The sequence below is a fragment of the Vanellus vanellus genome, assembly GCF_965231255.1.
Source record: "Vanellus vanellus genome assembly, chromosome: 10".
NCBI classification, from domain to species: Eukaryota; Metazoa; Chordata; class Aves; order Charadriiformes; family Charadriidae; genus Vanellus; species Vanellus vanellus.
In genome coordinates, this window is record NC_138915.1 from 4,295,982 (window position 1) to 4,322,787 (window position 26,806).

General features: G+C 42.1%; 1 protein-coding gene across 1 annotated transcript in view; it reads left to right on the forward strand.

Annotated features, from left to right (window-relative positions):
• The first annotated feature begins 324 nt into the window (after nt 1-324).
• The window catches only part of CHRDL1 (chordin like 1), a 43,957-nt gene continuing 17,475 nt past the window's right edge, over nt 325-26,806 (forward strand). Inside the window, exons 1-4 of the mRNA XM_082488130.1 lie at nt 325-465; nt 3,383-3,529; nt 5,441-5,553; nt 9,527-9,620. Of these exons, the coding sequence (XP_082344256.1) occupies nt 3,433-3,529; nt 5,441-5,553; nt 9,527-9,620 (304 nt within the window). The 5' untranslated portion in view covers nt 325-465; nt 3,383-3,432. The remainder of the gene's footprint in view (nt 466-3,382; nt 3,530-5,440; nt 5,554-9,526; nt 9,621-26,806) is intronic.

Below are 26,806 nucleotides of genomic sequence, written 5' to 3' on the forward strand. Positions count from 1 at the left end.
CGCTCCAGTGCCGGCGGGGCTGTGGGGCAGGACCCGCCGTCAAGCATCCTCCGGCCGCGGGGCCTCGCTGTCGTCGCTGGGGCAGGAGGAGGTGGCAGGTGTCCCCAGCCGGGCAGCCCGGGACCTTACGGAGCGCCCGCCCCGCCGCGTCCCCGGAGCTCGGGCTTAGCGGATTCTTCCCTCCCCGCTCCCGTCCATCAGTCGAGGGTCAGGGGAGCCGTCGGTCCCCTGCTTGCCCCCTCACCGCCGCCACTGCGGGAGCGAAGCGGAAACCTAAATCCCGGGCGAGCCGCGGGAGAAGATTATGGCAACGTGACCGGGAAGCGGAGCCGCCTGTCCGGAGCCCTCCCGTAGCCCGGCTGAGCGGAGAGAGCGGAGCCGCGCGGCTCGCCGAGCCGAAGCCGCTATTCGCAGACGGTCTGCGGGGCCCGCGGGGGAGCGGAGCGGCCTCCAGCCCTGCCCCAGGTTTGTGAGCTTTTTCTTTCCCAGGCGAGACCCCGGGGAAGGCGCGGTCCCGCGGCCGGAGCTGCGTCCGCGGGCGCTGTCCCGGGGGCGGGGGGCGCGGCACAGGGGTCCCGGACGCCTCCCCCGGTTCTACTCAGGCTTATTTCGCCCCGTCGATGGTAGGGACCGGCCGGCGTCCTGCCGCCCCCGCGCTGGCCCCGCCGGCCCCTGGCCGGGCCCCGCCGTACGCGCTGCAGCTCCGGTCCCGGGGCCCCGGGCAAGCGCGGCGGCTCGGACCGGCACTCCCCCGACGGCAGCCCTCGACCGAACCGTCCCTCCCGGCCCCGGGCGGGGCTGCGGGGCGCTCCCCGGGCTCGGCGCCCAGGGGACGGCTGTTCTCTTGGAGCGGCGAGAGCCAGGAGCCCTCTGGCCACGGCTCGCTTGGAGACGCGCCTGCTGAAAAACAACCCCCCGACGGTGCAAGCGCAGGCTGGCGGCGAGGGGGGCGGGGGTAAAAGCCCTGGGGAGAGCGGAGGGAGATGCGTCCCCCCGCTCCGTGCGATGGAGGGGAAAGCCGCCCCGTCCGGCTGAGCGGCCCGGGCCGCTGGCGGGGTGGGCTCCGCTCCCGGCTCCGCTCCCGGCCCCGCTCCCGGCCCCGCCGGCTCCGCGCCCGTCCGCCGCTCCATCGCCCGCTGCCGCCGGTAGCACCGCTCCTCGCACAGCCTCTCCCAGCTAGGCTCACTCTGCTTTCTTTTTTTTCATTAATCGTAAAACATGGCGAGGCCGTACTGTGGCACTTGCAGTTACTACCCAGGGCTCTTTGGAGGGCGAGGCGTTCAAAACAGACCCATGTGCCTTATTTCAGTGAGTAGTTCGTGTAAGGAGTGGATCGCTTTCATTGTTTCTGCTAAGCAGAAAACACACCAATAATTAACAGGTTAATTCTAACTGAGATTATTTAAATCCAGGAATATTTTTAGGACGTTGCCCTTTGGGGATATTAAGGGAGTGTGCTAATAGTGAAAAGTATGTGTTTATATTTGGAGTAACAACAATACAGAAATTAAAGAGAATTAAGAAAGACATCAAAAGTCCCCATCCCATTTCTGTTATTAACTCCTCCATTTCACCTTACCGTGCAGCATTTCTGAGCGTAAGCAGTCCAAGTTTTAAAATGTTCTTCCTTTTGAAGCCCTGACGTTTAAAATGGACGGATTTCTGAACCTTTCCCTTCGAACTAACCAATCTAGCTAACAGGTAAAGCGCTGCACAAAGGATAGCTGTGCTCCATTATAAATATTGTTTGCTTAAGCAACCCCCAAGAAGGCCAAAATATTTAAACATTCCCATTCCTGCTAGTCCCAGTGATGTGCTACTGTTGTTCTCAATGCATGTATGATGTCCTGGGACTGAATTATGAGGTTTTAATTTTAAATGAGTTTTTAAAAGATTGTTTGGCTTAAAAACATCCTATGTGATTTGAACACATTGAAAGGAAAAAAATGACTTAAACTTTTCTTCTGAAATTGGAATATTATTCTCAGCTTGCAAAATAAATGGAAAGTTATATATTGTTACTGCATAGGGAGTGTGCTTTTAAAATGGCATTATTTTTTTGAATGTTTTCAGATGCAATTTGCATTATTTTGAATGAGCTGAGTATAGAGATAGTAGCTGCATAGATTGGGTTAGTTAAAGAAGATGTCCATTTTGGTTGTGGTTTGGGAATGTAGAGCAGAGAACTTACTGTTTAGTTAATTTCTCTAAGTTATCCACCACTTAATTTTGAATATACATATATAAATTACTATTTCTGCTGTGGGTATCTGTGAGCTGAAACATATTCATATTATTTACGTGAAATCTGAAGAGGTCAAATTAATTTACAAAGCAGATTGTTTATTTGTCCAATAGTGAATTTTTTTTTTTAACTTTTGTAAAACTAAATTGTGAATCCACAGCAAGACTCTTAAAATCAAACCCAAATCGTTCCAACATTGTGAATGATGGACAAATTACTCTGGGAAGATAATATTTTTGCAATGAATTCTGATAAACAGTAAAGTATCGACATATTTCTCAATTTAGAATCTTAGTTTGGCTAGCAAGAATAAATAATATTTACTTTAGTTAATTATTTTCTCCCTTTTTTTCATTGTAAAATAATTTCCTTTTTAAAAGCCAGAAAAAGACAAACAGAATGGCACATGCAGCAAGTACGATACCATCTCTGCATCACACAGAGAAGAATACATTAAGCTTTGCTCCGTATGCAAAATTTTGACATTAAAAATCTACAAGAATGAAGATGACATGTGATTCCCCCATTCTACTTTCTGATATCAAGGCAACTGAAGGGTTAACTCTAGAAAAATTAATTATACACAATCTCAGAACAATAGTGGTTGGGAGAGGGGAGGAGGGGTGGAAGCCTATTCGATGCAGTGACGAAAACTCTCATGGACTACAGCATGGCCAGCATTTCCCCCTAAGCATGGATCTCCATCGTGCAGGGCCAATAGAACAGGTATACTCAAGGTTCATTTTACAATGAAGCAAACATGGTACAACTGACACCTGTATCTCCTAAGTTACATCCAAAGGAACTGCTCTCCAAGAAAATCTCCCCAGCTAGTTTCTTGCGAAAGAGAACTTTCAGAATTTAGATTGCTTACTTGCCAGATTTCTCTGCTTTGGAATAAAATAAGGACTTCATTAGAAGTAATATTCAGTTTTCAGCTTTCATGAATGGGAATGTGGCCTCTTTTCCAAAAATTAAATGATCTGAAGCCAAAGTTGTTTCCGTGAAATGAAGATCCATGATATAGACAGATGTTTTTTGGTTCTGGCAGTTTAGGATTTCTGTGTGCTGGATGAAATCATGTCAGAGAATTTATGGGATTTTAGTTTAATTAATTTAATCTTTTCTTCCCAACAGCTCAACATTCTCTACTTTGGCGGCTCTTTCTTTTCCTTTTGTCGATAAAGATGAGAAAAAAGTGGATATTGGAGGATTTTCATTTTATCTTTTTCGGTGTGCTCTGTCTCCTTTTCATAGATGGAGGTAAACTAGAACAAGTAAAACGTAAGTAGACTTCAAACAAAGCTGTCACCTTTACCCAAATTTTATGTTTTTCTTCTATTTGACAGATGTGGTTCAGAAAAGATCTTCAAATAAGAATGTCCTAAACTGTGGAACTGCATTCAAAACTTCCTAACATTCTTCCTCCTTCTAATCCTACTTTAGTAGAATTAGGTCCCACCCACCTTTGGGGCACATTTTCCTGAAGCTGTACAGGTTTCACTGCATCATAAAAAACATAACACATCAATTGGAGAATCTGCTTTATTTCAAATATCCTGAATCAAGAGAGTGCTTAATTCCATTTTAGTGACCTCTGTAAACATCTGACGGATTATCTGGATTTTGTCCCATGTGTAAGACTATTGTGCTGAAGTTTTCAGCTAGTGTAGAGTTCGTCCAAGACTGTTCTGTTGTGTTCCAAAAACAACCTCATATGAACTGGATTAGATACATCCTTTGAGAAAATTAGGGTCTAAGCCCTGTCAAAAACTTGATGAGAAGAATTGAAAAGAATACAAACAAAACAAAGGGAATATTTCTACAAATCCTGTCATCTGTGGGAGATGTTAACACGTTTCAGAAAGCATGGCAAGGAGGAATAACTACCCAAATAAGTCTAGGAGTTATTGAATGCTACAGCCGTGTTACCAGCTCTCTGGAATGCTCTCGCCACCTGCATAGGCTGGGTTCTGGCCGCCTTCTTAGAAAGGGCATTGTTTGTCCTTGAGAAGTAGTTAAATTTTTTCAGCCTCAGTATCAGCAGCTTCTGCTTCTAAGGAGGTAGATTAAAAACAAAAAAACTAAAAAAAGAGACCGAGTTCCAAACAGGCTGCCATCTCCGCTGAATTTACTCACAAGGAAACAACGTGCAGGTATCCCTGTTCAAAGAAAGCACAGTGTGCAAAACTATCAAACTCCACTTCAGCCATCTGCTTTTTCAGATCCTGTATTTCATTTGTCATGCTTTTGTGTGAAGTGAAAGCAGATCACTTCGCAGTTGCTACTAATAATCCCTACCTCTTGCTACCTTCTTTTAGCCCAGTAAATGTGAATAATGTCCCTCGCTTGGACTATCACTTGGAAAACCAGTATTTTGTTTGATACCCTGAAGTATCATCTATACTGAGGGTGATGAATTAAGCTGAATTTGGACATCATTAAGATAACAGGAAAGACTTCTCTCATGGAAACACATGAGAAACACCCTTTTATTGAAGAGATCTGGGGTTTCAATGTGAAACCGTAATGTGACAGGGAGAGACAGGGCAGTAATGTCTGATAAGTAGATGGACATCTGCAAAACTGCATCTGCAAGATTAGAACTGCTTAATGAGCAGAAACATCTTAAAATATTTTTAATGATGATGCATATGTAAGTCAGCACAAATTTTTCTGAAATACTAGGACCAACTTTTTTTTGTTAGGATGTTAAAATATGGAGATACTGAACATGCAGTTGTATGCATTTTTCTTCCTTCTGCAGTCCCCTTGTTCAAAATCTCTCTGCTGTACAACCTGGCATTTTCCTGAGTTGAGCCAATTGCTTTGGTTTTGCAGTGAAACGGTTTTGTTTCCTATAAATCTGTCTGAGCGATCAAGCACTTTAATTTTGTTACCTAAATGGGATCTTAACCTGTGTTGTTGCAGGTGAGACAATAAACTCACTGTGTATGAAAGCCATTTTGTTAGCTATTTCAGGAGCTGCAATTTTGGGAAGATGGGAGGCTGTGTCATTTATTTTGGTTTGGGAGGTTAGAAACAACAGCACATGAAATTAAGGGCATTTCCGTTGTGTGATTCTCCAGGGAAAGAAAAAATAGTTTACAGAAAACACTGCACACCTAAACCACTTCATAAGCACGCAATGGGAACATTCACTCATAGCTCATTCAGTCCTTTACTGTTTTACAGATTCCGATACATACTGTGTGTTTCAAGATAAGAAGTATCGTGTAGGAGAAAGATGGCATCCTTATCTAGAACCTTATGGCCTTGTTTACTGCGTTAATTGTCTTTGCTCAGAGGTAGGACTGCTAAGTTATTGATCCTACAACTTCTTCTACTTGCTTAATTGACTAGAATCCTTTATGTTGTATATTAATTTGGCAAAGCCCAAACTTGTTGTCACTAATGGGTCCTGATCAAGCTGCAGGAAATAGAGGCAGGTGGTCCTAGCAAAGGGAAAACATTCACAGAGAAGGCCAATACTGCCAAAAAATACTTGCATGGGTTAGACAAAACAGCTCCTCAGCTAGCCAGAAGCTTTTTCATTGCTGAGCATTACGTCTTGAATAATTGGACCCCACTACCTAAATATATATTCCTTGCAGTTCCATCAATATGGACGATTATGCTGAACATGAATTTGGTAGTATTTTGATCTACGTACAATTCCCACATCTTCAGAGGCATTGCCACAGTCAAAGCATCTGCTGCCCTCAAGTGCTGAAGGAACAGGCTTGGATATCACCGTTTGTAAAAATCTATGAAAGAAGAATGAGATGCTAAAAAATGAGAACAGGGTATGGGGAGCAGAGAGAACTGAATAGGACGTGAAAGGACAGGTCCTTGGCCTCCATCAGCTGATGCCTGATATGAAGACACAGCAGTTGTAGATCTCTTAAGTATGTCATATACAGCTGGGGGTGGGCAGGAAAATGAGGGCAGAATATGTCCCTTGGAGAACTTTAAAATGACTACACAATAAGGGATCTTAAATCACTAACACATGAGACTCTCCAGATGCCGAGTTTTGTCTGCTGAATTTAATGCAGAATAAAGTTTTCTTGGCTATTTTTCCCCCTGAAAGTGTAAAATACTGGGCCCCTGTGCAGCATTTGCTCTGAGGGATCTGCTACTACAATTTAGTGCAGAGATGCACAAACAGTAGTCCTACAAGCTTGGCTGCATCTCAGATCTGTGCAGCAGAATGCATCTGTAAGAGAAAGAACAATGTAGTAGGAAGAAAAGGAAAAGTCCCCAGTTACAGCAAAAAGGAGTTTCCATTCACTTCTGCTGATCTATATCTAAAGTTGAAAAGTCCCTTGGAGTCCATGTGTGGTAAAACACTTATTAAATTGCTGGAAGGCTGTGTCCTGGGTGGGGATGAAATTCACTGGAAACCCTACAGATTTGGATACAAATCGTTGCTCAATGATTTTTAGGAAGATGTTAGGCAGTCTGGAGGGATGGGAAAGTGCATGGAACGCTCCTCTAGAGAACAGCACTGCTGTGATCCAGGCATACCCACACACTGTGAGGCTCCAACAAATTGAGTATGTTTTATTTCTTTCCTTCCCATGTGGGCATGGAAGACCAGAGTGACAGTTCAGGGCAACAAGACTAGTAAAGAAGGAAACTGCTTGTGGTAATTATCAGTACATGCAGCTCAGAAGTGGTTCAGAACTCTGCTTCCTTGTTTGCTCTGTTTTACCTTTGTCGCCCCATAAGGGTGCAACATGTAACTTGGGGTTATTTCAGCAGTGAGGATGCTGACGGAGCTCTGGGGCGTGACTCTTGTTGCCTGGAAAGACGACTCCAAATAAGAAGTGCAGCATCCAGCCATTCATTTGAGTTTGTCCAGGCCAAAAGAAATGCCATCAGAACACCGACTTACAGTAAAAGCTCCAGATCATCAGTAAACTCTCAATAATTTCTAATATTAACCACATTAAAGCTAGATAAAGCATTAGAAGACATGCCATGACACAGCACAAGCACAGACCTTAAACCAAATATTACAGCACTAAAAATGAAACTGAAGTGTGCCACAGACAACAAATAGGAGAGACCTAAGTGTAGCGCACCTGTGATTGCCTGGCAGTAAGTCAGTTAGGCAAAGGATGTGTACAGAGCCTGAACCAGCAACCTGCTCCCTCACACTGCAGAGAAAAGTGAAAAAATCCCCAGGGGTCTTCATGACCAAAATTTCTTGTTGCCTCAAACATCATGATCCATATGATCTCTGCCCAAAACAAGTCATATCAGCCAGGCAACAGACCGAGATCTGTGCTCCATCTCTAAACAACAGTCTGTCTGTCCTTCCCCCACAACACACACTTTTCTAATGTTTAAGAAAAAGGTGAGACAAATTAATTGAACAGAGGCCAAATTATTCAGCCTGTGATTAAAAAACCAAAAACCAAAAAACAAAAAGCCTTCCTGGTTTTGTGTGTATGTAGTATTGTATTTTTACAAGTTACAATTTACATACTTAAACCAGAATAAAACAAAACATAATTCAGTGTTCTCGCCCTGTTCTCCCTTTCTTTTACAACCCTTCCTCCCCCCCAATACACAGTGGAGACTGTTGGTTGTTACTGTCAGGTAAGTTGGAGCACTTAGCATTTGTCAGATCATTATTTTACTCTTTAAAATACAGCAGCTTTTTGCTTGTGGTCATAGTCAGATCTGCAGGCCTCAGGGGCTAAAATGAATGCTCTCACACTTAGCACTGATAACACAGCTTGGGAAGGGAGACGTATTGTTACTCTTTGGGTATCTGATGCAGAAATGCTAACTGTGGCTCTGACTCGCAGAGGCCTACGGGAACTTAAGTCCTACTGTAGTCCTGTGGTCAGCAGGGCTTGGGCTCCCAAATACCACTGTGAATCTCAGCATACGATCAGTCTTACCCAGCACAAGATCAGTTAAAATAGTTCTGTCCTGCTGCGAACAGTGGAGTACTGCGGGCAGCACCAAGGAGCGAAGGAGGCCTGCAGAATTTTTATCCCAGCTGATCATGCACAGGGAGTAAACATTCACCTCAGGAGATTTCACAGGACTAATAATTAAAAAGGGAATGAGGCCATGGAACAGGTCAAGTAAGCAACGTGGAGCCAGGCCAGCAGGCAGCGCCAGCCTTTCTTCTACGACACTGCCTTACACGCTCTCAGATGATGGTCTACTGGGCAAGGAGCTGGGCAGACCAGCAGTCCCTCTCCCGGAAAGAGTCTACAGCCAATTTTCTCCTCCTCTATAAAATCAGTATATTTAATTTCAATCATCATTGGAAACAGATGGTGATATCATTTTTAGTGTCTCTTTCCAAAGCAGATGCACAAATGTAGTTCGTGGGTAGTAATGGTCTAACAGTATGATTCCAGCCTGTGGTCTGCAGATACTTAGGAGACAATGGATTACTTTGAAAGAGATGGCTAGAAAAGCCTACACATGCCTTATCTAAGGAAGTCTGCACCTCCAATGGAAACATTTCGGTGCTCCAGAAGGCATATGAAAATGAAGTGGGCTTATTCCTGACACCACCCAAAACTACAGTCACAGCATAGTATCAGTGTTCATGCTGATAGATCTTTCTTGCTATAAACAGGAGCAACTTGGAGCTAAATTGGGAGGATGAATTATAGATGGGAAATGGGAATTTGAAATGGATAGTCTTTTCTGGTTACAGACACTGGAGAATGAAAATTCCCTGTCTTTTAATTATAAATCAAACTTAGCTGTGGTCAAATAGAATATTATGTTAATGACATGAATAATGAACACTGTTCCCAAGACTTACTCATATTTCTTAGAAAAATGGCCACTTACCAACTTGTGTTTTTTGTCTACTGGGGAACCCATAAAATGAAAACAAAAGACTCTCCACAGTTTTCAGGAACAATTACAGACACTATTGTCTCTTGCGGTCTTGAACTAACCCTCACTAGGGGATACCTCAGAGACCTACCATTCATTATCTGTGTCTTAGTTTTGGAAATGCAAATCTGCTCAAAAGAAAAATGCAAATGAAGATTGTTGCAATTAATTTCTAGGTACTTCCTCTGATTCTAAGGTTTGTATGGATTTCTGCTCCATTCTGACCTCCAACATAAATTCAGAAGCAGTGAAAGTAGTCTGAGCTTACCCTGGTCTGAGCGAAATGAGAATGTTGTAAAAAGGTGTTTCTTTTTAAGATATCTAGATGCAGAATTGAGAACACAGAAATTGGTGAGACAGCCCATTTCATTAAAGTATTGTGTTATGTTCCACCTGCAGAATGGAAATGTACTGTGCAGCAGAATAAGATGCCCAAGTCTACACTGTCCTTCCCCTGTGCATGTACCACAGCTGTGCTGCCCACGATGCCCAGGTAATTTCTATTAATGACATACAGTTGAAATAGTTATTTAATATCCTGAGTAACAGCAAAAATAAATGTCTGTGCTGGAAAACTTCTATGAAGTAAACATCCTTCTGTATCCTTTTAGGTCATGAGAGGCTTGTCCCACAGTTAAGTTACAGTATTTCCTATGGTGGTTTCTTTTTAGGAAATCAGAAGTATAGATTTGGGAAGGGATCAGGTAAGCTACCAAGTCTAGTCCCCTACAATCCAGGCAGAAGGTAGCAGAAGTTTCATTGATGGGCTCCATGGACTATCTGCTCCCCACTCCTTCCCTTATCTCTAAACTCCACCACAATAAAACCCCATCCCATGGACTTCGTAGGTTTCTGCTTTTGGCGCTTTTCATAAGAGCAGGCTAAAATACATGGTTATTTGCAATGGTACTCTGTTAACAAGCATTTCAAAATTGCTGTGGCAAATACGCATTTGTACAGTATCATTGTACAACCAGTCTGGTAACATTTGCCTTTTACATCTCAGCTTCATAATTAGTGGAGACTGTTGTAAATCATAGAAGCAGTGCTGTAGAAGTTTATGACTATATAAATCCAATTGGATACTGTATAGTAAATTCCTCCAGACTGTACATTTATTATATGCTCATTATTAAGAGCCACTGTATGAAAGAGATTAAGCAGGATCTTTCACAAGGCTGTTACAACATTCCCGACATGGCCTAATGGCTGGTAGATTTGACTGGAGCTTTTCCCTACATGTCTGTCTTAGTGGCATTTCCATTTATAAAAGAGTATTCATGCAGCGTCATAGAAAGGTGTTTTATTTGACTTTCTCCAGAGAGTTTCATTGTCTGAGGAAAACAGCTGTTCCCTGACCAAAACCTGTGAGCAGGAGGCAGTACGCAATGGTGGAGGGACATGAGTGCACAAATCAGTTTGCTGTTCAGCTGGGATTGGAGTGCGTTGCACTTACTGGAGAATAAATGGCACCCACCCATCAATTTTAAGTAGGGTTCATCTGTCCTGATGATTATATACATCTGCCTGTCAGATGCCTATATCAATATCTGGTCTAGGTGTCTAGAATACTTCTTTAATGAGGAAGAAGCATTTCAAGCACATATATGATGCCATGTTCCCACTCTTCTTGTGTCCTGGGATGAGGTTCATCCCTTTCAACTTCCGATCTAATGCACTGGCATCTAGTTGATGGTAGAATTTTATCTTTGATGATCTAACACATAGGAAAGAAAGTTTGTAAGGTAGTATGCTTTATTTCACCAACTAGTGCTATTAGATTAAGTGGTAAAATGCTGGGGACATGAACTCCTTTTCTGTTTTCAGATTAAAAGGACTGGTGTGCCCAAAATCTGGTCTGTTTTTCCAGCTAATGTAAACTTCAGTTGGCAAGGGAATCATCTAGATACCCTTTATAGCTGTTGGAAACATGCTGTCCCCAGAGGGTGATTCATCCTGTTACCCAGATTGAGAAGAATTTTTCCCTGGAGATGCCTGTCTCTCTCCACGGATTATTGAGGGAGCACAGGCAAATAGCTTATGCTAGATGCTTACTTTTTTGACAGTTTAAGTTAAATCACAGAAATCCCACTCTCAGTATGTAATTGTAATTTGGGGTCAGGAACTTTTTTTTTTTTTTTAAATATTTCTGTATTTAGTATAAAAACATAAATGCTTCTAGATTGACTGTTTTTGCTTCAAGTGCTCTTTGGCAGTGAACTGTTTGGCTTTTTTTGGCTCATGAGGCTGTAAATGTCGTGATACCTATGAAGATTTTAAAGCATCCTACAGTGACCTAGTAAGGAAGAGTAAGGGCCCCTGTAAACACCCAATTCCTTCTTATCAAATTAAGAACTTGCTATTCACAGTCTTCAGCTAGAATTTTATACTGGTGTTTAAAGTGATAAATCCAGAAAATGATCAGAATGAGCCTTTCCTGAATTGTGATCCATTATCTTCTCTTAACTGCTTCTAGAATCCATCTATAGTCTAACATCTGCTACATATGATGGGCCATTAAATTGCTAGCTGGGCAGCATCTCATTAAAAATGAGAATCACACTAAGGTTTATTTTTTCCCTAATTGAACCTGCAATTCAGATAGATCTGCAGCAATATAAGCAAAAGAGAACCAGGAATCTTCTGTGATTTCAGGGGTTATCTGCATTCTGCTTTCTGCAGTGATTATTCATATCATATTTGGTGCTCTGTCTTCAGCGGTAATATTCATACCTCATCTGAATAGAAATCTCAAGCATTCTTGCACATCTTATGCCAGCTTTCCATTCCTATGTGTCTGGCATACGATGTCTTTTGTGCAGCATCCCGTGATATGCAGGAAAATTCACTTCTCTGGTTTCCCTGCTTATTTTTTAATGGAACGTGCCAGAGCTCTGACCATTAGCCATCCATTCGAATTACTCTCATAAATGCTTATTATATTCTGTCACGTATGTTCCCCCTCAGTTTCTCAAGCTGCATTTCAGAAATGAGTAGTACTAGTCACAGTGACTTCGGGCTCTTCCTCCTACCTTTCTGCAAGCCTTGTAGAGTGTAACTTCCCAAATAACTGCCTCCTTATTTAATGAAGCAGAGGTAATGCCAGGAGGCAGCAGCTTTCATTGGAAACTGAACTTCATAACTACCTAAGTGGAGGAGCTGTTGAAGGGATTCCTTTGAGAAAATTTGGCACTGCTCTCCCCTTGGAATTAATGTCTCCTGCATCCATAGTGACACTGGACTTGCTGACACAAAGAGATGCAGTGTTTGTATCCTGTCTCCCTGGCACCAGCCACCATGAATCTTAAGTAGTTGTCAGACATATGTTTTGAAGCATCTTCTGCTTTTCACCAGTGGTTCAATCCTACCAGCTTCTACCACAGATTCACTGCTAACTTTTTTCTTTTTTTTTTGGAACCTATTCTTTCTAGCATTGGCAAAATCCAGACCACCTGTCTTGTACAGAACTAGATATTCCTCCCTTTTGCAGCTCTGAAACATATTTTACTATCTGAATTAGATCTTATCATCACATATATGTAACCAAAAATACTAGGTTCACATTCATTGGGACTCTTTTTACACATTAGTGACACCCAAGAGGACAACACATGCTTCTGAGCTTGAACTCCCTCCTTCTACCTCAGGATGCTCCAGGCATCATCAGAGGAGAGGAAATGTATAGAGTCAGGGAGAGAATTCACTATCATTCCTAGAGCTGGATCAGCTCTTGAGCTAGAGTGGACTTCAGACCTCCTGCCTCCTGTCATGAAAATAAACTTCAAGTTCTTCAAGTATTTAGCTGCAGCTGTCTTTAATGGCACTACTATGGACAGTGCCTTTATAAATGGAACATTTATTGTAGATTGTATCATTTCTACATGGAACGATTGCAAATCAAAGCATTTAGAGTCCAGTTAAAGATCTAAAATTTTTGAGTACGCTCTGGAATACGTGAATCTAAGATGGAGGAAGCTTACATCAGAAGCAAAAATGCACAACTGCAGGATTTAGAAAGGGTTTCCATATTGCACTTGCTGGTTTGATTTCTCAGCAGATAAGGCTGCACACTGATATATGAATCAGCCCATCTGGCACCAGTATTTTTTAAGCTTGCTGCCCTGACTAAACGCACTGCCTTCCAAGAACGTTCATGATTAGTAACACATTTAAGTTTAAGCTCCTTTGGTACTATGATTTTCCTGTATCAAATTCAAACCACTTTTCTGATGTACTTTTCATTGTTCTTTAGCAAATGAAATAACAACAAAATGCCAGGTGGTACCTACATACATACATGGACTAAATATAAAGATGGATCAAATCAGGTATCTCACAATAGTGGTCTGAGAACATTACCTAAAAGTAAATGAGGCTATGTCTGCACAGTAGGCTGCAGCATGACTTAGTAATATCTTTATCTTTGAACTAGGTGATTTAGATCCTGTAAGCAGCCTAGTTAGGACAGTACAGAACTCACTGCACTGCAAAACTCCCTTAAGCAGGAAAAATGCACCTGCAATGAGCTCAGTGCTACCTTCCCTCAATTCCTTCCAGTAACTGAGCTAGTCCAGGTAACACACTGCACTCTACAGCACAGATATTCTTAAAGACTCAGCCTTGCGTGGTGCTGAGTATGTACACCATCTGTTGACCTGATATATATCATATATGTAAACACAGAAGCATGTGCATAATACAATCTATTATTGCACTGAATTACCACCACAATCTTCAACCTGGGCAGCTGGAATGCTCTGATGGAATGACTTTCCACTGCAGAATGCACGTACAATAAACCATTTGGTGAAAAGATTTTGGGGATTACCCAGCTCATGCACCAGAGCTCCCAGTCTTCTCACCCTTCCATTCAGAAAAACCAAAATCCAAATATTTGTGGGATGAAGGAAGGCATATTGTGCCCAACTTTTCCATTCTCTATACAATTCTTGTTCCTACCATCTACCATTTTCGTATCACTTAAGTGAGAAACTCATGGCCTTGATCATACAAGGAGTTTTCATTGCCTTAAATAGATGGGTGTGAGGCCTGAGTAGGAAAGACAAAAAAACATGTGAATATGGTATTATTAAGAGATGTTCAGGTGGTCTCTTACTGAGCAGACAGTGTTTTCCATGCTGTTAGTAAAAGAATAGTTGTTACCTCCTATATAAAATGTATCTTTGTTGACTGATGCTACACCTCTGAGATTAAAGTCAGAAACACTTCATATCCTGAATTCCAGACTGAAAACAGACTATTATAGCAATACTCAAGATCAAAAATTTTTGTGAGTAACCTGGCAAAAGGCATATCATCCTTTTAAAAGCTGTGCCTGAACCAATACACATGGTTCAAACACTGAAGTATTTAATAAGAATTTGGAGATGGATCCAGACATCACATATAACTTGCGAAACTTTAGAACTCTCCACTGTCCAAAAGATCAGATCCCTGCCCTACTGTAAAAGATCTTCAAGGTTCTCAAACCTGACAAGCTGCAAACACAGAAACCCTTTTCCTTTCTGTATGTTAATCAGTCCCTCTATTGCCTAAGTCCCCAGGCAGCAGAATTTCTTCATGAACTGTGCTGCCAAAACACCCATGTTCCACCTTATCCCATAAAAAGATTTGAGACCATTGGGCATGTAGCAGTATAAACAACCTCTAAGCTTGTGATTTCCTTTCTCTTATACAATGGTGAAAGGATTAAGGAAGAAGGCCATGGGGAGATTCTCATTAGAAGAATGATATGTAGATAGCATTTCTTTTTTTCGTGATTCTTACTGAAATTGGAATTTGACAGTAGTAAAGATTATAGATATGTATATACTGAATGTTGATACATGCTGTATTTTGGGACAATAATAAAAAAATGCATCTTACAAAGGTGCCTCCTAAAGGCCTAGATGTAGTCTGTGAGCTGAAAACAACAGAGCAATAACAGCTGTCATTTTATGAAAGACTTGATAAATTACGGAGAAATCTTATAAAAGCCAACACTTGTGGAAAGCAACAACAGCCCATAAGTGATTTTGATACTGAATTCTTAATCCAATACACACAGCTGATGGGAGTGCTGTGCTTGACACATGAAGGGCACTCTGGCTATCAGGGATTAAGGAACAGGGGAGGACAATCTAAGTCATTGATTGAGAATGGTTAAATCTTGGCAGAAATGGTCAAATGAAAAAAAAAATCTAAGGCAGCACAACATTATAATAACTGGTGTTCCCTTCACACACTTCTTTTGTAGCCATCAACAATTAGCACTGGAGGAGTTCAAACATCTGACCTACATGTCACCTACAGAGTCTAATCTATCAGTGACAGCATAGTGTAGCACACGTACAACTGAAAGTCCCTGGAAGTGTCTATATACAAAAGACAGTGCTAAAAAAATGAGGAAAAGGAAAACTCAGTATGCAGAAAGAGGTTTCTGTACAATTACTTTTGGAATACAAGAGTGGTGAAACTTCAAGAATAATCAACAGTAATGAATGGACTTGAAAGCTTGAAAGCCCTACTGGTTTTATTCTTTGCTCATACAACATTATCCACATTTCTGGCAGCAGCTGAATTGTCTGAGAGATAATACAAAAAGCTAGACTCCTAAAAATCTTGACCATTTGAAACCATTACCTATGCTTGTCTGAACTGTTCATCCAAAGAATAAAATCTGTATATTCAGTAACTGATGCATGGTGTATAACAAGTTCATAACCACCTTAGCAATGAGTCCTGCAAGGAACATCTTCCTGACACCAAGGAATAGAATCATAGAATCATAGAATGGTTTAGGTTGGAAAGGACCTTGAAGATCATCGAGTTCCAACCCCCCTGCCATAGGCAGGGACACCTCCCACTAGACCAGGTTGCCCAAGGCCACGTCCAGCCTGGACTTGAACACCTCCAGGGATGGGGCCTCAACAACCTCTCTGGGCAACCTGTTCCAGTGCCTTACCACCCTCAAAGTGAAAAACTTCTTCCTAATGTTCAATCTGAACCTGCCCTCTTCTAGTTTAAAGCCATTCCCCCTCATCCTATCACTACAGGCCCTAGTAAAAAGTCCTTCCCCAGTTCTCCTATAGGCCCCCTTTAGGTACTAGAAGGCTGCAATAAGATCTCCTTGGAGCCTTCTCTTCTCCAGGCTGAACAGGCCCAACTCTCTCAGCCTCTCCTCATAGGAGAGGTGCTCTAGCCCTCGGATCATCCTCGTGGCTCTCCTCTGGACACACTCCAGCAGATCCACGTCCTTCTTATGTTGGGGACTCCAGAGCTGGATGCAGTACTCCAGGTGGGGTCTCACGAGAGTGGCGTAGAGGGGCAGAATCACCTCCTTTGACCTGCTGGCCACACTTCTTTTGATGCAGCCCAGGATACGGTTGGCCTTCTGGGCTGCGATCGCACACTGCTGGCTCATGTTGAGCTTCTCGTCAATCAGCACACCCAGGTCCATCTCCTCAGAGCTGCTCTCCAGCCATTCCCCGCTGAGTCTGTATTTGTGCTTGGGATTGCCCCGACCCAGATGTAAGACCTTGCACTTGGCCTTGTTGAACTGCATGAGGTTGGCTTGGGCCCACCTCTCCAGCCTGTTCAGGTCCCTCTGGATGGCATCCCTCCTCTCCAGTGTGTCTACCTCGCCAAAGAGCTTGGTGTCATCGGCAAACTTGCTGAGGGTGCACTCGACCCCACTGTCCACATCGCCGACAAAGATGTTGAACAGTACAGGCCCCAGTACCAACCCCTGAGGAACACCACTTGTCACTGCTCTTCACTTGGACATTGAGCCGTTGACTGCAACTCTTTGAGTGTGACCATCCAGCCAGTTCTTTATCCAGAGTGGTCCATTTGTCGAATCCATGTCTCTTCAATTTAGAGACCAGGATATTGTGTGGGACAGTGTCAAATGCTTTGCACAAATCCAAGTAGAGGACATCAATTGGTCTTCCCTTGTCCACTGCCACTGTAACCCCTTCATAGAAGGCCACCAAATTTGTCAGGCATGACTTGCCCTTGGTGAAGCCATGCTGGCTGTCACCAGTTACCTCCTTGTTTTCTACGTGCCTCAGCAGAGTTTCCAGGAGGATCTGCTCCATGATCTTGCCAGGTACAGAGGTGAGACTGACTGGCCTGTAGTTCCCTGGGTCTTCCTTGTTTCCCTTTTTGAAAATAGGGGTTATGTTTCCCCTTTTCCAGTCAGCAGGAACCTTGCCAGACCACCACGACTTCTCAAATATGATGGCTAGTGGCTTGGAGACCTCATCTGCTAGCTCCCTCAGGACCCGCGAATGTATCTCATCAGGTCCCATGGACTTGTGCACTTTCAGATTCCTCAGGTGGTCTTGTACTTGATCTTCACCTACAGTGGGCGGTTCTCCATTTTCCCAATCCTCGCCTTTGCATTCTGCGTCAAGGGTAGTGTGGCTGCAGTCCTTCCCAGTGAATACTGAGGCAAAAAAGTCATTGAGTACCTCAGCTCTGTCTCTGTCCCGGGTAACCAGTTCTTGCGTTTCCTTCCAGAGAGGGCCCACAGTTTCCCTAGTCTTTCTTTTCTCGCTGACATACTTAAAGAAGGATTTTTTGTTTGTCTTAATGTCCCTGGCCAGATTTAGTTCTATCTGGGCTTTGGCTTGTCTAACCCAATCCCTGGCTGCTCGAACTATTCCTCTGTATACCTCCCAGGCTACCCGCCCCTGTTTCCACTCCCTATAGGCCTCCTTTTTCCTTTTGGTCATGTTCAGGAGCTCCTTGTTCATCCGTACAGGCCTCCTGGCTTTTCTGCCTGCCTTCCTCTTTGTAGGGATGCATTGTTCCTGAGCTTGGAGGAGGTGGTCCTTGAATATTAACCAACTTTCTTGTACCCCCCTTCCCTCCAGGGCTTCATCCCATGGCACCACACCAAGCAGATTCTTCAAGAGGCCAAACAGACAGTTGGCACTTAAGTAACAGTTCATTGACAGAAATATGAGTTTGGAGCTATAGGCACATCTCAGATTTTAGAAAAACTGGCCACATTCTCAGCATCCTGCCCACTTTGTCACATGTCAGACATAAACCTCAGTTCATGGAAGAAATTCTGCATATATTCTGCATACTCAGCTCCCTTTCATTGCTCACCTCTGCCTTCCCTTGTTACTTTACCTCAGCATCTGAATCTCTTGAGACCTTTAATCCATGCTGTTGCACTGCCTTCACTGCCCACCTCTACACTTTTCAGATAATGAAAAAGAAATTAAAAATAACCTGTGACCCACGCTCTCGGCAGTTACAGTACAGGAGACTGCAGAATAGGTATGCCAACATACACAGCAGCTGATAGTAATAACTGGAGTACTACCAACTATTGATAAGAGCAAATTTCAAATTTTTCCAGTCCGCATTTGGTTCCTGTGGAGGTACCATAGAATTTCAGAGCCATGCTTGTTTATGGTTACTCCACATATACAAACAAGGTGGGTATTCATATCTGGAATATGAAAGACACAGAATATTACACAGCCTCAGAGATTAGTGAGATGTTCTGTTTTCTGTATAGTCCCCAACAATGCGTAGTTGTCAGATAGTTCAAATAAATTGTTTATTTGGAAGTAAATTTGGTTTGGAAACATAATGATATAGGCATTCTTGGGAGATGTCTAAATTTTTCCTATTGACATGCACTCAGATAATTCTGTTTGTTTTGTGATGTGCCTTTGTTACTAGCTTCATAAGGAATGTTTGCTATCACAGCCAGATTGAGGTTGTCACTTGTTTCCATCCTGCCTTTTGACCATAAAAATTCAAACAATCTATCTGTAAATTGGCATCCAAAATGCACTGAAAAAATACGTATCTTCCCACATGGATGACAGAATTAGAACTTCCATTCTTTGGACTGACATGATAGAATAGGCTGCTCAGAATTTTTCCAAGATAACTTCCAAGAGCTTCAGAGATGCTTCAAAGAGGATTCAAAATGCACCAGAGCGTCACTCAGTTTGTTTCCCTGGCTGGGAGAGTGATTGGTACATTCACATAACAGCTCAACCTTACAGCAGGAATTAAAATGGAGCAACCAAGAAAGTGTTTTATGACTCCTTCGGAGTTTTGCTGGGCAATATTTTATGCCACTATAAAAGAAAACACAGGAAATTAAGCTGCAGAAAAATATATTAAAATAATGTGAAGAGCTTGACTTTAGCCCTAGAAAGCTAAAAAACAACCAACACCCTTTTGAATGTTTAAACTGGAACTACATCTTTGCCTTGAATCTGTATGAAAATTCATACTGTCTAGATAAGGTGCTACTAGTTCCTTCAAGCAATGAGTTTCATACACTTTCTACCGTCTGACCATATTAAAGACTAGCTGTTGCGATTAACTCTGAATTACCTTGGAGCTTTTAGAGCTTAACCTGGTCCTTGAAGTTATTTTAATATGTAAAGCATTTTGTGGCTTAATATCTTTGACACCTGCAGCTCTGAGAGGCACATATGGATTTTGTTTAGAGCTTATGTTTGCAGTTTTCAGATAGTGCACAACTTTTCAATCCAAATTTATTGTCAGCTTGAGTCACTGCTTTAAAAACAACATCATTGCACTGTTCTTGTTTTTTCAGAGACCTTCACACATCATCTATGTTTCTTTAAATCATAGATGTATAATAAGTTGGACTGTGATGCATGACTGAGGGAAAAGGCTAAATGCAGATGCGGAGGGTTGATCCACAGTCTACTATAGTCAATCAACAGATTTCTATTAGCTTTGATAGTTTTTGGAGTCAGCCTTCTATGAAAACAGATGCAGTTATTGACTGTGATATAGTCCCCTCTCTAGAAATGTTAAGGAGTATGGTAGAAATATGAGACAGAAGATGAAAGAGGAAACTGCCTTTACGCCGTACCACACAGAGTAGGTGTTTGGGCCAGGTTCCAAATCTCTTTAGTTCAATGGACTTCAAATCAGACCTTGAGGTGACACATTCATGTAGAGTGGAAACAAAAGTAAAGGGAAAAAATTAAGCAAAGGAATTTTTAATAGGAAAGAAATCCATTTGCTCTCTTATGCTGTGCTATAATCCCCCAAGGACCTCCAGCCACAAAGGTTATTTTAAATAATACTGGGTGATCCCTAGAAGATAACCTTGCACTGAAGCAGTGTGGTAAGTTTTCTCTATCTGAGGTTCCTGTATTCTCATGAGATGATTGGGGGGTTGGACTAGATGTTCTCCAGAGGTCCCTTCCAACCCTGACTATTCTGTGATTCTGTGATGAATCAGGATTTAGTTCTGGTGATGAAGTAGCTCTAGAATATTTGTGTTTTCCTCTTCTTGATGTGATAGTGGTAAAAACATTTGCTCTTTCAGCAGCTGGTGGTTTTGACCTTGCAACAGCCAGTTTGCCAACAGCAGGTTGTCCCACCACATGCTGATGGCACTCAGGGCTCAGTTTAGTTGCACAGCCCTGAAGCTGCACTAGGAGCAGGTCAGGAATATGTAGTAACTGAGTCAATGGCGCCGACAGGTTTCCTGCCTTTCTGAGGCAAATGTATGCCTCCACAGATACTGAGGAAAGTTTGGGAAATTTCTGGAAAAAACAGAGCATGCGTTATCCCAGGTCACCATGACACTTGTGCTCCACAGTGTCCCTTGGTGCCTATAATACAGAGATTCCCTCTCTTCTCTGTTTTCTTTCTCCCCTCTGCATTTGGCCCCCTCACCAAGCAGCCCCAGCACTGCACACTCATGCTAAGGAGGCCAAAATACAATCACAGAACATCTCCTGCACCGAAGGCCTTTTTGGGGAAGTGGATCACAGTGGCAGAATGAGGCAATCCAGATTACCAGCTAGATGCGTCTTTGCACTGGCCCTTCTGGTACAAATGGATCAGAAGATAAGCATTAATTGGATCTCTGGTACAAACAAACCTACTGCTGTCACTGTACCTTAGTTTCACTGGAACTGCAGGAAATCAGGCAAGTGCTCTGTGTTATATAAAAGCACTGCTATTTGTGCATGAAGTGCACTGCATAAACACAGAAGAATATTATTTATGTGATCTTTTTCCCATATAAACATGAGGATCTTTTTTTAAAGAATATTTAAAAAATACAGTTTGGTTTGAACACATAGCATCAGGATTAGTTCAATCAACAGAGTTGTTCCAGATTTATTCAACATAACTATGATCAAAATATTGCTGACTGTCACTTTCCTAGCAAGCTGCAAAATCTCTTTCTGCAGGACACTTCCCTCACCTCTTTCTTAGGCTGCTCTGTTTTGAATTTATAAGGATCATATTATCAACACATATTTATTCCTCCATTCCAAATACGTGTCTCGTACTGAATAGCTGTTTCTTATATATAATAACCATATTCCATTGGCTCATATGTAGTAGAGGGAAGAGCCTAACATAGAGGATTTCTGCCTGGAGGCAGACTTCTTTATCTTTTGCTTGGAATGTTACTAGCACTTGGATTTTTCCAGGACTGGGAAGAGCTTTGGCTGAACCCCTTGGAACTTAGACAGCAAGGCAGCAGGGGTCAAAGGACTCATTACTACTTTTTCAGAGCTCTGATTCCTTAGGTGAAAGGAGGCTAGTTCAGATATTGTTAATCAGAGCAGCTCCCCGACTGCTCACATCTATACATGCTTATCGAGCTGTCAAAATGGCTGTTACACCACCAGGAAGAGGCATATACCACTTTAAAGCTGCAGAGAGGAGTTTAGCCCAGGTTCCTTCTCAAAGCAAACTGCAAAGTGATTAGATTTACTCACTTTGTGTATCTATCTCCTGTATGTCAGGGTGACAGAGGATTCGAATACATTCCAACTGGCTGTGCAGTCAAAAATATCTATAAGAGTAAATTGCAGTCACTCACTCTGGGCCTGCTTCAGTGAGATTCCAGATTAAAGTCTGTACCTTGCAGTCAGTAGGAGCTGCAAAGGAGCTTCAGATTCTCAAGTATCGTACACATGCCCTTGGTGACACAGGTAGATAAGTAATGTGAGTTAATAGCAGCAAACATGCACAACTCCAAAGGAGAGTCTAAACCCGCTGCCATCCAATGTGATACTAATGTAAAGCTGTTGCTTTCCCTGTGTACCAATGACACAGGGGGTTACTGGCATACACCGTTGAGAGTGAAGCACACCATTTGTCAGGACCTTCCTTTTAGTTTAGTTTCTGCTGCATGAGGTGCAAAAGCATTACCCACTGAGGGGAAACGTTTTGAAGCAAAGCACAGCTCATGTGCTTTGAATTAATTTTCAATATTGCTGCCCCAAAATTGAAATTAAAATGTTAGACCTTGTTTACTTAAGAGTCCTAGTCTCCAGAGTTATTGACTGAGGAATACTTCCTTCCAGAAGGCATTCCCTGGCTTCATTGGGACTCATTTGAAAGAAATGGACTAATCTATACTGTGGTGCAAAAGATGCTGTTCACCACATGCAAGGTGGGAACGTGGAGCGGGAGGCACAGTTCCTACTCTGCATGTGTCTGGCTCAGGATAGAGCTACTGCTATGAATGATAGTACTCGGGCTAGCTAATTTGGGGAAGTCTTGTCCTTTACACAAACACAAAGTGAATTCCATTCTAAGACAGATGCGCCGCTCCTGTGGGTGACAGCCTGTTTCATGTTAAAAACACAATTCAGTGGCAGAGGAAAACAGCATTTTTTACATTGCAGTTGGCCTTTCGCAACTGCAACCTGCATTCTGGGAGCAGTTGAAGAAAGCTAGAGAGGTAACAAGGTGCATAACATAAAGGAAGCTTCCAACATCTATCTGCAGCTCTCTCTTCCCTGCATTTTATGCTTCCAGCTCCTAGCATGAACTGCAGTTAGTGCAAGTTAGCATTTTATTCTACATTGCTGCCTGGATTTTTTCCAACCCACTTTGTAAATTGCAAGTCCACCTGCAGGTTTGTATCCAGAAATGTAATTTTCTGCACATGAATAAGTTATCCCATTACAGTTATTCCAGACTACTTCAGTTAGTATTTTGGGGCTCCCTAGAATTAATACTTCACAGTGGAACCTGAAGCCCATTGTGTCAGCTTTTAACAATGCTATGAAAAAAACAGTAAAAAGACTCAATAATCAAGAATCATCCCTGTATCTCTCTACTTACTTATGTGTAAGTTACCCTAGAGAATGATTTTGCTTGTAGGGAAAAGACCTGGACTCCACGAAGGAGGAGAATTAACAATATTTTTTTAACAAGGAGACCTTAGGGGTATGTGCAACTCCTACCCAAGCAAACAGTTTTGCAAAACCAGATGTCAAGTTATCAAAGTGCTGCCCACTTGTGTTGGACAGTGCATGTACCTAAGCTGACTCAGGTTTCATAAAATTTTCAATAAGCAGAACAGGGAGAAGTTCTCTCATACTCCAGTCATGTTCCTCTCTGGCATTATAAATGCTGGTGCTCTGCACATTTCAAAGAACTGTGTTTTACTTTGACCTTCATAATTGTTCTTCATATGTTGCTTCTGAATAGTTAACCTGCCATTCTTATGCAAGTGTTAAATGCCAAGGCAAGTAACATGGCCTCACATGATGTTGTTACAACTTGGGGTGACCTGATCTCCGTACAGAAGCAGCATGTGAGATGACCAGTTAGCTGGTGTCCAAAGACAGTTTCCTGCACCAGGATACAGCCTAGAGAGCTTTGAAGTACCTGTTGCAATGAAACTCACTGGAAACACAAGTGAATGTGCAGGAGCAATGTCAGTGCAACCAGTTGCCCCAGAGTTATAGCAGAATTCAATTGTCTAGCGAATTGGGTTCTAAAACAAATCTTCGGTCTCTTGGTCTGTACATGCTTGTGCTCCATGTTGATTCAGAAAACACATTTCATAAAATCCTCTCTGGATTCAAATTCATAATCTGTCATCTATCTACTTACAAAAGACCAGAGAGACTATCTGCAGAGCAGTTCCCAGTATGGTAAGTTTCTTAAGGCATTAGACCTCATGATTAATTTCATATTGCTTAGCACTTGATTGTTTTTGTAAGGGTGGTTAAGAAAACAGACAAACTGCAAAAACCAAGCCAGGCTGAGTGCCTAGCCTTTCTGTTTGATGTTAAAAGCCCATCTTTTTCAGTAAATGACACTAGGTGATTCTGAATGTTGCAGTTTAGATATAGTTTCTAAGTCAGCAAGCCAAGAGTCTGTAGGATTTTTAAAAAAATGATCTTTGCCAGATGTTCTGATACTAAAATAAGCAATAGTGAGAGTGTTAAGTACTAACAAGAATGGCCAAAATAGTGTACAAGAACGTATTTCATAGACATGCAATAAAATCCCACAGACCCTTACGGAGGTGCTGTGCAGGGTCCTAACAGACCCTGCTGAGAGGTGTGCAGCAGCATGAACTTTGCCTGCACACCTTCCTTGTCTAATCTGTACAATCTCTATTTCGGGAGTACACTCAGTTACCACTTCAACCTATTACTGGTTGCAGATCAGTAAAACTCAGCACAGTGACTTTCAGAAAACCAAGATGCTTGGTCTCATTGTATACAATGGCGAAGACCACCCAAAAGCAACTGATTTTCTTCTCTTGTAGGTCAAATGTCACATTAAATACTTTACTGATTGTCATGCCACAATTATACTGATTCTGAGGTGGTTTTGCCAGTTTGTTAGTGTCCTAAAATTGTTTGTTGGCAATTGTACCTATACCTCCTAACTTTATCCAGAAGGATCCAAGTCGAAAGCTTAAATGACTGAAGTAAGGCCTGGATCCTAAAGCTCTTCCTCAAGTAAGTCACCCTACAGTAATATTTCCTAAAAGGCTAGTTTGCTCATAGCCAGTTACTGCTTTTCACTGTCTGCACATAAATGCTTTTACAGAAGTTACCACTGTTTCAAACACCAGGAACTGCCCCTGGATTTTGTCTAAGCTATTCAAGGGATTAGTTGCAGATAACTGATGCTTTTCTGCTCCATATCCAAGTAAGGGTGAAGCATCTCAGGACCAAGCTTTCTTAACAATCCAGGAAGGAATAGTTGTAAACAGAAAAAGTTGAAAGATGGTGTTTCCAAAACTGACTGTGATCCACATGACACAGTATCTGTTCCTCCCAGAAGACTGGAAGTCACCAGAAGCCAGGAAGCCCTGCTCTGTGTATATCCTGTGGCTACCCTCAAACCTTGGCCCTTGGAAACCTCAAGACATGGGCAGACCATCAGGAACCCAGGCAGGTTTCCATGAAAAATCTGTGATTGAAGTAAATTCCACCGAACCAGAAAATTTCCATAAAATGTCTGTGGTTTATCAAATTCATACCTAAGTGGTTTGTGAGACTACCAGGAAAGCTTTACTGCTGCACTTCACACTAAGTTAGCATCCCTTCATAGCAAACTTTTTGCCATACTGTTTCCTCACACACTGTCAAACAGACTATAGGTCATGGAATACTTGAACGATGCCTACATGCAATTCTAGTTCATAGTCAACTTTCATATCAGGCTATATAACGGATCTGAATTGGTACAAATCTTGTTTGTATAGATCAACAGTTCCTCCTAGTACAAGCATCCATCTCAAACATAATCTTAAAAAGCAGCATTCAAGCAAGCACCTAGGCTGAATCCTGATGGAAACCTTTGTATTGGCTTCATTGAGGCCAGGATTTACCTTGTGTGTATGGTGAAAAACAGCCTAGGTAGACAACAGAAGCTGGACAGAATCCCATGTTTGGAAGAGAAGAATGATTGGATATAAGAATTCAAGCATAGCCACCATAGTCTCCAGTTGCTTTTTAAAAAAAAATTGTTTTGACGCTAATCAATTTTTGATACAGTTGTATTCTGTTGCCTGTTTGTAAAACCTGAAAGATTTCATCAGCCAGGTTCAACCTTTAAAGCTACTTACAGGATAAGTTCAAAGCCATAGCAAGTCACATGAAGCCTAGGTTGCACATCTTAGCCCCCTGCCATTACCTAATGCTAATGTTGGTGATACCAACATATTGCTAACTCATGGTCTACCCATATTGCTAACTCATGGTCTTATCTTGATCCCACTAAAATCACAGACAAATGTAAGCATAGCCTGTCAACTTCTGTATTGAAGTCTGAGCCCATAGAGAATAAATGCCAACCACAGAAACAAAGATTCTTCCTTTTCAATTGATGCTATAACTTCTTTACCCTATATGTTTTATATTGCTTCCACTGAAATGCTATGAATGCCAAAAAGAAAAGCTCAGATTGAACCCAGTTAATTAAAAGGATTCACACAGATGGTTTGCCTGGTGCTTTACAGAGGCAGCTAATTAAAGCAATGTTAGTCAGCACCATTAAAATGCCAGATAAAGCTTTGGGAACAATGCTGATTAGGAAGCAAGGTTTACAAATAAAGCTTTGAGCAATGCAGTATATTTGCAGTTAGTTAATCTAATTCTAATATATCAGAACTAAGGCACAGTATAATGCATGCTGGTATCAATATTAATGCCAAGATTTTTCAAAGTTCAAACCTGGCACTTATTAAAACAATCCACAGTGATTCTAATTTCACATTCTACAAGAGAATATGATATCACGAGGGATTCTGAACTCCTCTAATTAGCCATGATTTAAAGAGCACTAGAAAAGAAACCAAGGCAAGTCCTTGTTGTAGAAAGTCAGTCACACATTAGCAAAGACAGAGAGAGAGAAACTGCACCGGACAAGTTATAT